The 14,560-nt window shown below is 37.6% G+C and overlaps 1 protein-coding gene across 4 annotated transcripts in view; it reads right to left on the minus strand.

Moving 5' to 3' along the window:
- Positions 1–240: 240 nt before the first annotated feature.
- The window catches only part of tmem269 (transmembrane protein 269), a 207,007-nt gene continuing 192,687 nt past the window's right edge, over positions 241–14,560 (minus strand). For 3 of the 4 annotated variants that reach the window (XM_085966779.1, XM_085966781.1, XM_085966777.1), the window contains 2 exons: positions 8,294–8,599; positions 241–8,174 (listed from right to left, as the gene is read on the minus strand). In XM_085966779.1, the coding sequence (XP_085822905.1) occupies positions 8,490–8,599 (110 nt within the window). In that variant the 3' untranslated portion in view covers positions 241–8,174; positions 8,294–8,489. The remainder of the gene's footprint in view (positions 8,175–8,293; positions 8,600–14,560) is intronic. The other variant, XM_085966780.1, reaches the window with a different exon arrangement.

The raw sequence follows: 14,560 nt of genomic DNA on the forward strand, positions 1-14,560 counted from the left end.
TATCCAGTGAGTTGGGTGGAACTGATATTATCAACAATACCAGCAGCTGGAACCAATTTAAAACTGCCCAAAACACAGATGCTCAGTTTTCTAGCAAAGATGGGCTTGGGTTAGTTTCAACTTAATAAAATTGGCTTACTTATTTTGAAGCTGACCTCATCACCGAAAAACGCAATTTGGGCAATACCGTTTCCTATTATTCTACTACCTAAAAATATTTAGCACAAAAATAACAGTCCATTTAGCAGTAATTTTGTTTTGTTTTATTGGGGGGAAAACAGTAGTTTTATGTTCAACAATGTGTAACTGAACTACAGGTATTACATAGAAAATAAATAGATGAAAATTCCAAACTTCTAAGCCGCTACCAAGAACAAGGTTCTGTCATCAGATTGAAACTCTTTAATCCAGCATTAGAGAAAGCAACCCAGACTCTGTCAATAACACATTGTTTTAGTTAGTTGCTATCTACATTTTGTCACAAAGCAGATAGATCAATGGCAGTTACACTTCAGATTCCCCATTTGTTTCCTTGTTTACAGACAAACTTTGCTTTTGCTAAGCCAAGTTAATTGAGTCTTCCCAAGGGGTCTGGCCTTCTGGCAGAAAGCATTGTATCAACTTGTTTCATTAAATGTTGAAGTGTGAGTTTGCAACTATTCCCCGCATGGCAGGTTCCCAATCTCAGCTAGGTTAAGAGTCTTCCCTACAGGGAGAATGAGGCAGAAGGAAAAAGTGAGGCAATCTCAGCTGTTGTTCTCCACCCCTCAGTGGCTCATTACGTAACAGCTAGCCTCCTGAATAGGGGATTGTAAAGAAAAACAGGAAAAATAGAAATGTCTTTATTAGAAGTTGGCAGCCAGCATTCAAAGTGAATACTTCAGTAATTTGGGTGCAAGTTAAAAGCATACATTGCAGCAGCCTCTCCACTACAAGACTTGTGGCACAGTACAAGTAAGTCTCTGCAAAATGACTGCTTTCATTCTGAGGCAACTGTCATCTTTACTTACAGAAACAAAAGACAAACCTTTACCTATAACAGCATGGTGGCAGGGGAAGCTTGTGCCCAATATGCTGTTGCCATTATCCTTCAGTATTGAGAAAGTATTTTAAACTCTATGCCAAATATGATTAGTTTATCTGCATTCTTTTCAAAGATCCAAGCTGACATTGATGTTCAGGGTACCTTGGAGTCTGATTACATATGATTGGGCAAGATTCTGCAGTATTTACTCCTTATATACATTTTCAGTAAAACCATGAAGCTTCTCACCACAACAGAATAGATTGCTGGTATCTGTTGAATGTTGTTTAAATTTTATGGTGTTCAACACAAAATTATGTAATTTCCAGTTGCATGGAAATTTACCCAAATTCTTTACTAGAAGGTCCATTTTAAAATTCTCACACATACATTGTGCAAACAAGTTTATATTCTGAACAATGCTACATACAAAATTGAAAAGAAATGAGCAGTTACTGCTTTTACTGTCAATGGCAGATATCAAAAGTAGTATTTAGCTCAAATTGACTAGACAGGAGTCACAAAGTTTGTCTGTTCTGTACAATGGAAACAAAAATAGCTATAAAGATGAAAACAGTTAATCATTTAAATCAGACATGCAACATACACCTTTAGATTCACAAAGAATAATAATTCCCTATAAAACATGCATTATTCTTTTTATAGAAAAAATCTGTATGGCTCAAAACCAGTTCACAATTTCTAGAATACAAAGACAATTGGTTACAGTTCAGTCGAGGTTCTTTAGTCAGAAGCCTGCATTCGGTTACCTCTTTGCATGTCACTCACAAACCAATGTGTTGAAGTCTCATCTGACTGAACTGCCCAAAACATGAATTTTTCAGGAAGGAGGGCCTTGAGTCAGTTTGAATACTGTACAACAAAACCCTCAAACAGAATCTGATTCATTCATTCTAAGCTGACTTCAGTGTGATGTTTGTACACCTTAAGCTAGGCTGACCCAAAATGTGCTCTGGGAGTTTTTAAGGACATGCACACATTAGTTTCTGACTACTAATTTCTAGAATCTAGAAAATACACAGCCCTATAAGGTTATTCATCAGTTTGGGCTTTATTTCTGTTTACAACAGTATACAGATTTTATACATTAAAGATTAAACCTTATTAAATGGCAGTTTCTATCTGTAGGTTTTATATTGTTGGCCACTTAACAGTGAAACCATTGTCCCTTTATCCTTAAGGATGCAACTCATACCTCATAAATGGTGTTTTCACTTCACATTTTGTTTTGTGCAGAGGGGGGAACTTCAGTGTCTACCTCCCCTCATTATTTTCTACAAATTAAAAAAAATAATCATGCATTGACATATGATTGTTCTGTTCTGTACACCATTAGCAATGACAAATTTTCAATAGTTTGGAGGGAAGAGGGATTTTACCTAGTAACTAAATGCAAGACTAACCTGTGACCAAATATATTTGTAAAACCATATTAATACACATGTGAATAGTATAAACTTCTGTAGAATTCTATCACTGTTCCATGAAGATGTGCCATGTTCAAATGGTCTTTAAAATCAAATTGAGTTCAATCTATTTACAAAAACACATTGGATTTAACCCTTTGAGCACTGAAAGCACATTTTTAGCAGCCATGGAATGTTTAAAAAGCAGCATACTCTTCATTAAGTTTCCAGTGTTTCATTTCATAATAATAGGTAACACAGCTGGCTATAATGGAGCTTTAGGCTATGGAAATATTTGGTAAAGAAACCCTTCTAGGTTTTAAAGCTTTCTCTGGGAAGGGTGATGAGAACAAGCAAGTCTATCATCCCGTGATCCAAACTGAGCTTTGAATACCTTGATTCACATCACCTGTGGAAATTGATTGTAATTTCTTCAGCAGATGTTAAATTATGGACTAGAATACTACCGAGAACAACAAATACTGATTTAACAGCAGTCTTCAAGAAAGGAACTGAAGAGAGTCCTAATTTAGTAGAGAGCGGGAAATAAACTATGGGCTAGAATCACCTCCGGTCCAGAAAGAGGACCTAAAAGTCAGGAAGGTTGGCTGAGCTGGATAAGCTCAATTACTTTTTCCTGTTCTTTTGTTTAACTCCCACTCTGCTGGAATATATCTTTTCCCATCATTTCCATATCCAGTTGTAACATTCCATTAAATGTTAATAAGGTAAAACTTAAAATGTATTAGGATACAAAGTCATTTGATGCTCGTTTGGTAATGATGGCTTATTTTTGGTGCTAATTCCTTTCTGTTTTCCTATCCCAAAAGATTTCTCACAAATGTTAAAATGTATTTTTCAGTATGAAACCATGGCCACATAATATTTGATGATTGGCTCAAGAAATCATAGAGTCAAATCATCAGTGCAAAATAACAATCTCATATAACTGACATTTCATCCTCTTCCCCCCTCAATTAGATTTGGATTGGAGTTTAATCCAAGAAAATTGTAAGGTTTTATTGACCCTTCCTAAATTGAAATTAGCTGTGGGTTTGTTCTTATCTTGAGTACAGACTACTACTTTTCCCAGACTACTACTTTTCCCAGACTACTACTTTTCCCAGTCTGAATTCATATTAAAAATGGATGAATACTTAAAAGAAAACACTAACTGCCCACATTTATCAACTACTGTTTGTATCTATTATTGATTAAACCTATAGGATCACATAGTGCCCACAAATGCAGCTTCAATGCTCATAGAGTTTTAACATGCTAAGTCAGCTGTTTGCCAGGGTTTAGTATTCAAAGTGCAATCTTATGTGCAAAAATACCACTTATATTAAAAAAAATGCAGCTGATGCTACGGAAAAATCCTCTTCTATCATTTACTTTCTTTAGTAATAGGTTTTGTTAACCACATTTGTGTAATTTCTGTTCTGATAAATGAAAGGGTCATTACTCTGGTCCTTGTCGGGACCAATTTTTGTACAGTAGATACCATTTACGAACGGGCCACAAAAAATATTTTGCACAGGAGCACAATGCACTTTTGGGGTAGGGAAAGAATGTGGTTTTACATTAACATTTAAAAAATACTTAAAACCCACTAGAATGTGGATGAAAGGTTGTTGCAATATGTATCACACTGTATTCAGTTAATATATCAACTGAATTTTTTGGTTTTCCCAAAAATGTAAGCTCAGGGAAGTTTCTTTCCTTCTTTTAAACATTCAAGTACTGTGTCCAGTTTATGTACTGCTTCACTTTGCATTATGATTTTTTTCACCAAACAGTATGACATTTCAGGAAAGGTGTGCTGATATAAGGGATGGAAGTCTTAAGCCCTTGCTATACTTGAAGCGACATGAACAATATCCTAATATAGAGTTAAATAGGAATTGTAACTATGTCAACTATAGCACACCTCACCAAAACCGGTGACTTGGTGGTAAAGCACAAAGTGCTGAAGGATATTTATAATGTTTTGAAAATTATTTTGCCTAATAATTGAGTACTCACTTCGATGGTGGTGGAACGTTGTGGTAGCTGCCATTAGTATGGCTAAGACCTTTGTGGTCTAGCAAGATACACTGCATCAAAACACCCAACACTTTATAATTTGATGTTGCAATAGCTTAGTCACAACACTATGCTGTCAGTTCCAAACCATGTATAGGATATAAACAGTATGGCACAGTTCCTCATTTTATATTCTGTTTATACCACATTCCAGGTAAATAATAAAAATTAAAACTGATAAAGTTTGGATGCAAATTTTCATTTCAAACACAGTCTATACTGATTTGTGGATTGACTCTAGAGATTATGACTAAAATTACAGGTTTACTGTTTTCCAAGAAAAAATGTAGATTCACAGAATATGATCCCTAAATACTGGTAACCCTGCCCAAAACCCCATGTAATAAACAGGATTTGACTTATTTAATCATCATAAAATCAGATGCCCTGATTACAAACAGATAGAATCCTCAAAACACCGTAGAAATTTGTGAAATTTCAAGTAATAAAAACTGAATTTAACTTATTTATTCACCAGTGGCACCAACAATGACCGTTCATCACTTCAGTGTGAACTGCTCTCAATTGTAATGCTATCAAGTGATATAAACTACTAAAAATATTTTAACATGACGTCTTCACATGTAGCAAATTGAGTTTATTTAAGCTACCTTTATGTATTTACATTTTTATCTGGTATATAACAGAATACAGAATGGATACTGTTCAATCCTGTGACTGCATTTGTGCAGAGTCTCAAATGAAAGCTCATTGACTTATGTAGGGACAAGATCCCAAACAGTTGCAAACCAATCATATTGTTCATTCATAGTTGAAGCAATTGGACAGTCATAGGGTCCCTAAAAAGCAAGGCCCTCTTTATTTCAGTTTGTTAATATGCTATGTTGATTCCTCCTGCGTCCATAGCCTAGATTTTCCAATTGGTGTTAATACTGGTATTAACCTGTTTAAAATAGATTATGTCTGGGCCCAGTCATCCTGAAAGTGGCTCTCTCAACCATACAACAAACTCTGTCACCAGGGAGAGCGATATATGAAAGGGTTGTGGATTGTAGTTTATAACCTGTGCTGTGTTCCAAATTTCACCTATGTACGTCTATTTATAACACAAGTAACAAAGCAAGAGTCTGCAAAGAGCCACTGTGAAAGAACCTTCAATTGGAGAGATCTTGTGAAAGGTTTAATCACATCCAATATAGGCAGGCTGAAAATAAAGACAGACATTTGGTAAAGCAACCTGGGAGCTAACATGAGTCTGAAGGAAACAGAAATTTCTTGTAATGTAGTTGCATGGGAAATGCACATCCTTCAGGTGGACTGTATTCTCTCATAAATGTGTTATCTAGGCAGGAAGCATTACCATCCTGAATATCTGCATGTTGATGAGTTTGCTGAAATGTCATAGATCAAAAATCAGGCATGTAGTGTCCTTAATTTATAGGTACAAGAAATTTGAAGAGCCTCCTTCCTTCACTGTGCTGATGTTGTCTAAACTGCATCAACCTCAGTTTGGGGCTGATTGCAGTAATCAACTTAGGAAGCAACAATGTGAAATATGCAGGATCATTTAAATCAATATCCTTCAAACCTAATCACTGGCTGCATGCTGGTACTTCAGAGGAGAAGTTGGAAGAAAGTCAGCAGTTTGTTATGGAGATAAATGAAAGGGCAATAGGTTTTTTCTGGTCTTATTTTAGGATTCAGTGCCCTAATAAGAGGATGTGTTTTTGAGGTTTGATGCCACAATGGGAAGATCCCTAGGCCATTATGATGTGATTTGCCTCGGCCTGAGCATGGTTGCAGCAATGGCTTTGAATTATTTTTTATGTATTTTATACAGTATTTCAGAATCTCTTGCACCAAGTAAAGAGTCACCAATATAAGGATTTCCAAGAGATTGGTCTGATCAATTGAGAAACCAAAGATGCAAAGGCACGAGTAGTGATGAAAAACATTGTTCATGGCAGTAGTTCTAGTGACTATTTCCAACACTTGAAATAGCACACTGATCTGACATTTTTAAATTTGAGGTAGCAAAAGTGTGCATTTGGCTCATCATCTTGTGAGAAAACTCCACTCCGTGAACCTGTTATTGTGCCATTCTTATTTGTTTAATAATGCCATGGGCCTAAAGTATCTCTCCCACGTCCAGGAATTTAGATTCATTTTCACAAAGTACAGAGTACCTCACTTCCAAGAGATAATTCCTAAAATTCCTCTGTCCCCAGTGAAGCATGGAAGAATCAGAATGCTGGGAATAGTGTCTGATTCTGTATTCAGGATCTGGTATAAACAATCAATCTTGGAAAGAAAGTGGAGATTTATCTGCTGCCTTACCAAAGTGACTGTGCTAAGCCTTCGCATGCCCAGAAAGGAGTATCCAAAGATGACTTGAGTTGAAACTTCCAAAGGGAGTGGTAACAGAATTGTTTTATGTGGCTCGCACTGCTAGTGTATGGAAGTGTAGAACTCTTGTATTAAGTTGATGCATGGATTTGCAGGAGCATATAATTCCCTCGCCCTTTGATTCATTTTAAGAGTATGGCTGAGAAGATGGCATGCAGGAGAGTCAATTTGTTTGCTTCAAAGACAGTATCCTTCACTGCATTGGGGAGTTAAGGGTGGTTGACAGAAAAGCTATCAAATACCCTAATAATCCCACTGCCGGATGCAGTTTAACATTTGCTGATTACTACAAACCACAAGATCAGTATCTGATCTGACCAGGAGGGGCATGTTTTTTTTTATGACTAAACCATAAAGAATCTGACCTGTACTGAGAGGTGAGTTATAAGGAAGGTATACTACTTCCACTTGACCTGGTTTGAAGGTGGTCAAGAGCAGTATGAACTCTAATATGCTGGGTAGTGAAAGTTTATATGCCCTGACTCTGGACCAGCAATATGCGTCTTGGTACAGCAAAACAGATTCCAGGAGAATTCCATTATGGCGGACTCTGGAGTTAACGATGTCTGAAGGCTAACTCAAGTTTGACTGTTGTTGGCAGGATGCCTCAATGGCCCTCAGGTACAGCCTGAGCAACGATGTGCCCGTGGCTTTTTACCAAGGTAGATGGTCCTTTCAGTTTAGTGGAGCACCAAGCAGGTGTTGCATACATTTTCGAATCAGGCAGCTGTAGAGGGTGGACAATGCCTGTTGGAATTTTATGCAATGCATAAATCCAGTGGACATTTTTTTTTTTTACTTGGGTTGTTGGATGAAAGACAGAGGAAAAGAAAACACTAAAAATAAACTTGAAAACAATGATAAGCTGTCACCAACAGGACTGAGCTGCAGAGTATATCTGGGGTTAGTGATGGGGGAGGGAGGGATGAAAAAGGATGACTAAAAGGGGCATGACTTTTTATGACATGAGAAGGAGATTTAAAGGACCACTGCTCCTATGCTCCACTGTCTTAAATTATTGTTCATACAATTCTCCAATTAATAACTTGGGCTTATTCTAATTATCAGTTATTGTGGAGAATAAGACTGAACAATTTGTTTCACTTTATTAAACTGAAAAGTTCAAAATGGAGAAAAATAATTTTCTGAATACGTCATTAATACTTTTCTAAATATATAAAAAAAGAGCTCAAACTTTTAACGAGCGAATTAAATACCGAGATCTTATCCTCCAGAACTCAATCGAAACAGAGGCATAATATGTTCTGTGTCTGTTATTTTGGGGAACAGGGGAAAAAAAAGTCAGAAAGAAACGATGTATATATCTAAAAGCAAATACCTGCGAATGAGAAAAATTGTTAATGAAACGTAAAATAAAAAATAAAGGTACCTCCAGAATTTTCAGAAAAATTAAACAGAAATGGAGACTATATCAGCCCATTAGCTAGGTCAAAAGGGTCAATCCTTCTACAGTTTTCATGCACGAAGTTGTCTTTTTGTCATTTGACAAGAATCACTCTTGGGCTCTGTTTGCTGAACTGCTGCATCAAGCCTATCCCTGTGAAAGGAAAGGATGAAACATGGACTTAACACTCGTAGCTCCACAGACTAGATGGGAAGAGAGTGTAGGAGAAACACCAAATCAGATAGTATATGCAAGCCAACCGCAGCGGACAGCAAAACAACACCATCAGACCTAGAAAACAGAAGAAAAGTAGTTTCAAATATTTGCTATTAAACAGAGCACTTGCTTAAGACAAACTGATTTTAAAATGTTCACAGAATTTAATTTTTCTTGGTTAGTTAATGGAACATTTTTTATTTTTAGACTTAATGCTTACATAGTGTTCATTTATATGGATTCTACTGTATAGCATATACATAGCCCCATTATAGTATCAGTCTATTGCATCCCCTGCTTCAAGGTAGCAACATATTTGAAAGTTCAGATTATGTTACTAAACCTGGAGCTTGTGATTTATGACATTGTCTGAACACTATATACTAGCTGTTATTTTCGATACTCTCATATGCTTGTAATCATACACCCTATAGGGAAAGATATACATTCTGTAATGAAATATGGTTCATACTAAAATGATATTAAAAATGATATAATTAATTCAACACTTAGTATTTACAGTGTGCATATATGTATATTTATTTATGTCTTGATTGAGGAGCTAGCTACCAGAATATCAATTTCTTTGAGAATCTGTGGTGTTTTTCTTGTACTTTTTAAACACCTGACAATCAAATTAGCATCTGGCAACAATTTTCCTTCCATTGAATTTGTGAAGCATGATAAGAGTTACAAAAAATAAGTGTGACATATATACAAAACTTATATATTAAAAATTAAGGCCACTTATTTACAGGTTTCACAAAATAATGGACAGAATTGGAATCAGATCCCCAAAACACCAGTGTGAATCTCAGAATACCATGTAAGAAAAATGGAATCTGACTTACGAGTAATCATAAATCAATCACTTTGATAATTACTTAATACCCTCATTGTTATAAAACAGTGTATCCTCTGACTTGCTGCAAGGAACACATGCTAGTATGTGTGCGTTTCTGCCTCTGCTTCAGCCCATCTGCTGCTGAAACCCTCCCATGTTTTTGTTGCTTCCAGACTTGACTATTCCAATGTTCTCCGGGCTGGTCTCCCATCTTCCACTCTCCATAAACATGAGCTTGTCTAGAACTTTGCTGGCTGTATCCTAACTCGCACCAAGTCCCGTTCACCCCGGTCCACCAACGCCTCCAATTTTAAATTCTCATTGTTGTGTTCAAATCTTTCCAAGACCTCGCCCCTCCATATCTCTGCAACCTCCTCCAGCCCTACAACCCTTTAAGAACTCTGCATTCTTTCAACCCTTGTGCACTCCCCACTTCCTTCGCCCCATCATTGGATGCTGTGCCTTCAGCCGTCTAGGCCTTAAGGTCTGGAATTCCCTCCCCAAACCTTTTCGCCACTCCACCTCTCTCTCCTCCTTTTGTGATGCTGCTTAAAACCTATCTCTTTGACCAAGTGTTTGGTCATCTGTCCTAATGTCTCCTTCTTTGGCTTGCTGTCAATTTTAGTCTGATTATGCTACTTTGAAGCATCTTGGGACATTTTACTACATTAAAGGCGCTATATAAATAAATAAAATATATATACACACACATAAACACACTAGTATGTAATATATATATATTTATATTTTGACTTTATCACTTCCATACTGTGGCTGGGACTTTGATTTGTGGCCAGAAAGTCATAGGCTCAGAGCGTGGAATTTCCTGACGTGCATTCCTGCCATGCGTCAGGAGTGCTGAAATGGAATATCCCCGATGGTATGTCCAGCATGCATTTCCTGTTCATTCTACTTCTCTGTCACATTTAAAAGTGTTACAATTCAAAGAAATAAAAGGATGCTCCAGCAACATAAAATACTAGAGCTAGGATTGCTGTCCTCTCTTAACTGGCATCTGCACAAATGCACTGTGCTAATTTAACAGCAGCAGCCTCTTTACTCTATGAACTCAGCAATTAGACCGTGTAACCTTAAAGGGCCGCTTTACACGGTATAATGTTCCTGGCCTTATAAAACAGTGCATCTTCTGACTTACTATAAGCAGTGCCATGGGAGATTTGCTGGTATATTATAAAAATGGTACCGCTCTCCCACATTTCCTGACTGTTAAACTTTTCCTTTCTTCTCTAATACACAACAAGTGTCACGCTCATATTTCTGTGTACTTTTTGAAAAAAATATAAACAAAAGCAATCATTTGACACAGGAGACAGAATTTCTGTAATCTTGAGTGACTTACCAAATCATAATTAAAGAGAGGAAAAAAAACAGGGTTGTGAGCTATGGCCAGAAGAGCAATTAAACTCTGACCTCATCCAGTATTTACCTAACAGCAATTACTCTTAGCTGCACTTAGCAGCTGCATTACATGGTACAACATGGATTTTATAAAACAACGTTTCATCCAATTTACACTGTGTATATAATCTAAATCTTGTGTAAAGTTTGAACTTCCTGTATATTTAACACTTGCTTCCTTTTCTATCACACTTTTCTATCACAGTTATGCTTGGTGTTATTTCTTAGCAACATTTCTTCTAATTATCTCTGGCTCATTCTTCCGACTTTGGCTCTATGCCTACAACATTTCTTCCAGGCGATTAGCTGGTAATCAAATTTATTTTTTAGAATTTAGTAAAATTTTTTTAGGCAGCAGAGGGTAGTTGAGTGAACGAATCAGATCACTTAACCAAAGATTTCTGAGTCCTTCTGTCCACCATTTTTTCAGGAACTGAAATTTCTGATATACAACATAAGATTTAAATGTAATAAAACAAAAATATTACATGTTTCACAATAACATCATTAAACTATAAAGTTATCTTTTGTGTGTCTGAGTAACTGCATTAATGTTTTTATATGAAAGTCTCCGCCTTGCTCAAAAGCCTGGGGTCAAAGTTTAGAATGTAATTTAGAGCTATCAGTCTGATAGTTTCAGGGAGATGTCGCAGTCAGAGTGTGTGTAGTGTGCACAATTACTTCACCATACCGCTATAGGTTTTTTTGCTGTGAGTGAAAGGCTGATTGTCCTGTGGCAGGATTTCTGACTTCCAAAGAATTCCAAACCACACTGGAGAACAAGTTTACAATTTTTCTCTAAGAAATGATCATATTTTAATTCTTATCCACTGAATTGAACTGCTTAAATTCTACCTCGGGCAAAGCCAAACCGGATGAGGCAAATGTCCTTCCTGCCATTTATACTTCCAAATCCAAAATAATTAACTATTTTTCTCAGTGGAAAGCCCCTCTCCCCCTCTTTATTTTGGCCTTATGTACAGTTAAGGATTGTTCTCTTTTCAGTAGAATGAACGCTTAGGTAAAACATAGTTACTGAGGTAACTTGTAGCTTTAACAGGACACACACTCAGTTTTAGCAACAGAACAATATGCCATGTGTTACATGGTATCATGATGTGGCTCTCATAAAACAATGCATCCTTTGACTTAACATGATTAGATTAGTACTGTAAATATTTATCCCTCTTACAGGGATAGCATGGCTTTGCTGTGTTGTATGTTATAGAAGCATTATGAACAAGGTACACTGTTCATTCATATTTAATCTGTAAAATACTTTTTCATGGTTCAGCGTGCCAGCCACTCTCATAAGTGGATCCCATGTCGAGGAGCTAATTCGTACTGCCCAAAATATACTTAGTTGGTACTGTTACCTCGGGATGAACAACACGCTCCCCATGACATACAAGCTCAATATTGGGCCAGATCTTGCTGGAAAAATAATGGTGTGTTAACGACACAAACTGTTATTAATGTTCAAATCAACCAGCAAGTTCATTAAGAGGTACGACGTGAGTTGTGAATCTCTGGAACTTTCAGGTCGACCATTAGTATTGCACAAATGGCATCTCACCCGTAGCACCCGGCCCCCTGTTATTTTAAACAAATTGCTGAATTCGCAAATTAATTGCCCATTAAACACGTGGCAAAAAGTTTGTGCTGGAAATCAACAGTGTAAGTCCCTTTTTAACAGCATGATAATTGTTAATGCAATGCCAATCAACGTATCTGGCCCAGAAAAGGAACAATTTAAACTGTTCAATCTCATTCCAGCAATTGTTAGAGATTTTAAAAATGTCAAATTTAATATTTTTTTCCTTATTTTTCCTTTCTGTCTTGCTTCCTCTCTCTTAATCCAATCTTTTAAAAATGTCAAATTTAATATTTAAATTTTTTCCCCTTACTTTTCCATTCTCTTTTTGTCGCTCTCTCTTAATCCAATCTTCTTTCCCTCTCTCTTTCTCTTTCTGTACCTGATTTGACTCTAATTCATCCTCTTCTCCATTGTTCCTCTGTGTCTTTCTCAATCCTTAAATCTCATTGGTTAAGGAGATACACTATTGGTCCCACTGTTTACTAAGGTCCCAGATTCTCCATGGCCCTTACCATACCATTATCAGCTCGCACTACCAGCAAGCTATGGTGAATTTTTTTTTCGAACTGAAGGGTGCAGTAAAGTCTGACTAATGGCATGTGCCACGGGATGCCCTGCTCTAGCAAGATCCAGCCCATTATGTTTTTTGCACATACTCCCACGTGTGCTTCTCCAACCATTCGGCAGATAGATTGCTTAGGCTTTAATCAGATGAGCCCCAGAATGGTAACACTGGGCTGTTTTATTTCTCAGATAGTGGGTGAGCATACAGAACCACAATTAAGATTGGACTCACTTCAATCAGTACAATTTGTCTTTGCAGAATAAAGAATATACTGAGCACAGTATGGATCCTTATATCATTAGATTGTCTTGCTTTATGTAAACCAAATAACTTCCCTCCTGCACCTAATCTTCTGAGCCTGGGTGAAAGACTGCCCTAACAGCTTTTTTAAAAAAATAGTTAGCGTGTGTTTCTGTCCTTATTCTATCTCCCTGTATTCACAACCAGAGAGAGGAGGGCTTAGGCCAGCACTTCCTAACATAGGGTGTGAGATATCTATCAACTACCAAAACAGGTTCACAATTTGCTTATTGTTTAGGGTAACAACTTCAATGCCTAGCTCATTAGTATTTTAACTACCAGGTGTCTGAATGCTTTTTTGAAAACTTGTTCCTCTCCTCAGGTACTGTCTCCCTCCCTTTCAAATTTGCCGTTCCTCAAAGAAACCACCCTTGAGCCTTCTGTCCTTGCAGTAGCCCCATCTCCAACCTCCCTTTCCTCTCCAAAGTACCTGGACACGCTGTTGCCTCCTAAATCGGTACCCATCTGTTGCGCAACTCCATGTTTGAACCTCTCCAAACAGGTTTCCGCCCCCGCCACAGCACTGAAACAGCTCTTATCAAAGTCACAAATGACTGTGACCGTGGTGCACTATCCTTCCTCATTCTTCTCAAACTGTCTACAGCGTTTGACATGGTTGACCACACCATCCTCTTCCAATGCCTCCTCTCCGTTGTCCAGCTGAGTGGGACTGCCCTTGCCTAGTTACATTCTTACTTATCCAGTTGTAACCAGAGAATCTCTTGCAATGGCTTTTCTTCCCGCACCCACACTGCTACTTCTGGAGTCTGCCAAGGATCTATCTGTGGCCTCCTCCTAACACCAGTTCCACATGTATGCTGATGACACCTAGCTCTGCCTCACCGCTGTTATGTTCATAAATAAATAAACGTTTTCATTATGAACAGCTAGCTTGAGCTAGTCATTTATTCAGCCATGTGGACTAGTGTACAGGCATCCATCTTGACTTCTGCCTTGTGGGTAGCCCCCTACTAAACATACAGCTCCATCTAGTGTACCATTCTAGAATGACATTACTGATCATTACATCCCCCTTCCTTAGAGGTTAAACAAAATCAGTATCATCGAAACACAGAAACATAGAAGATAGGAGCAGAAGTAGGCCATTTGGCCCTTCGAGCCTGCTCCGCCATTCAATGAGATCATGGCTGATCATCCAAATTCAGTACCCTGTCCCTGCCTTCTCCCCATATACCTTGATCCCTTTAGCCTTAAGAAATATATCCAACTCTCTCTTGAATATATTTAATGAACTGGCCTCCACCGCCCTCTGTGGCAGAGAATTCCACAGGTTCACCACTCTGGGTGAAG

This window comes from Somniosus microcephalus, chromosome 25, assembly GCF_052327205.1.
Source record: "Somniosus microcephalus isolate GS21.2 chromosome 25, FLI_Smic_1.0, whole genome shotgun sequence".
NCBI lineage: Eukaryota > Metazoa > Chordata > Chondrichthyes > Squaliformes > Somniosidae > Somniosus > Somniosus microcephalus.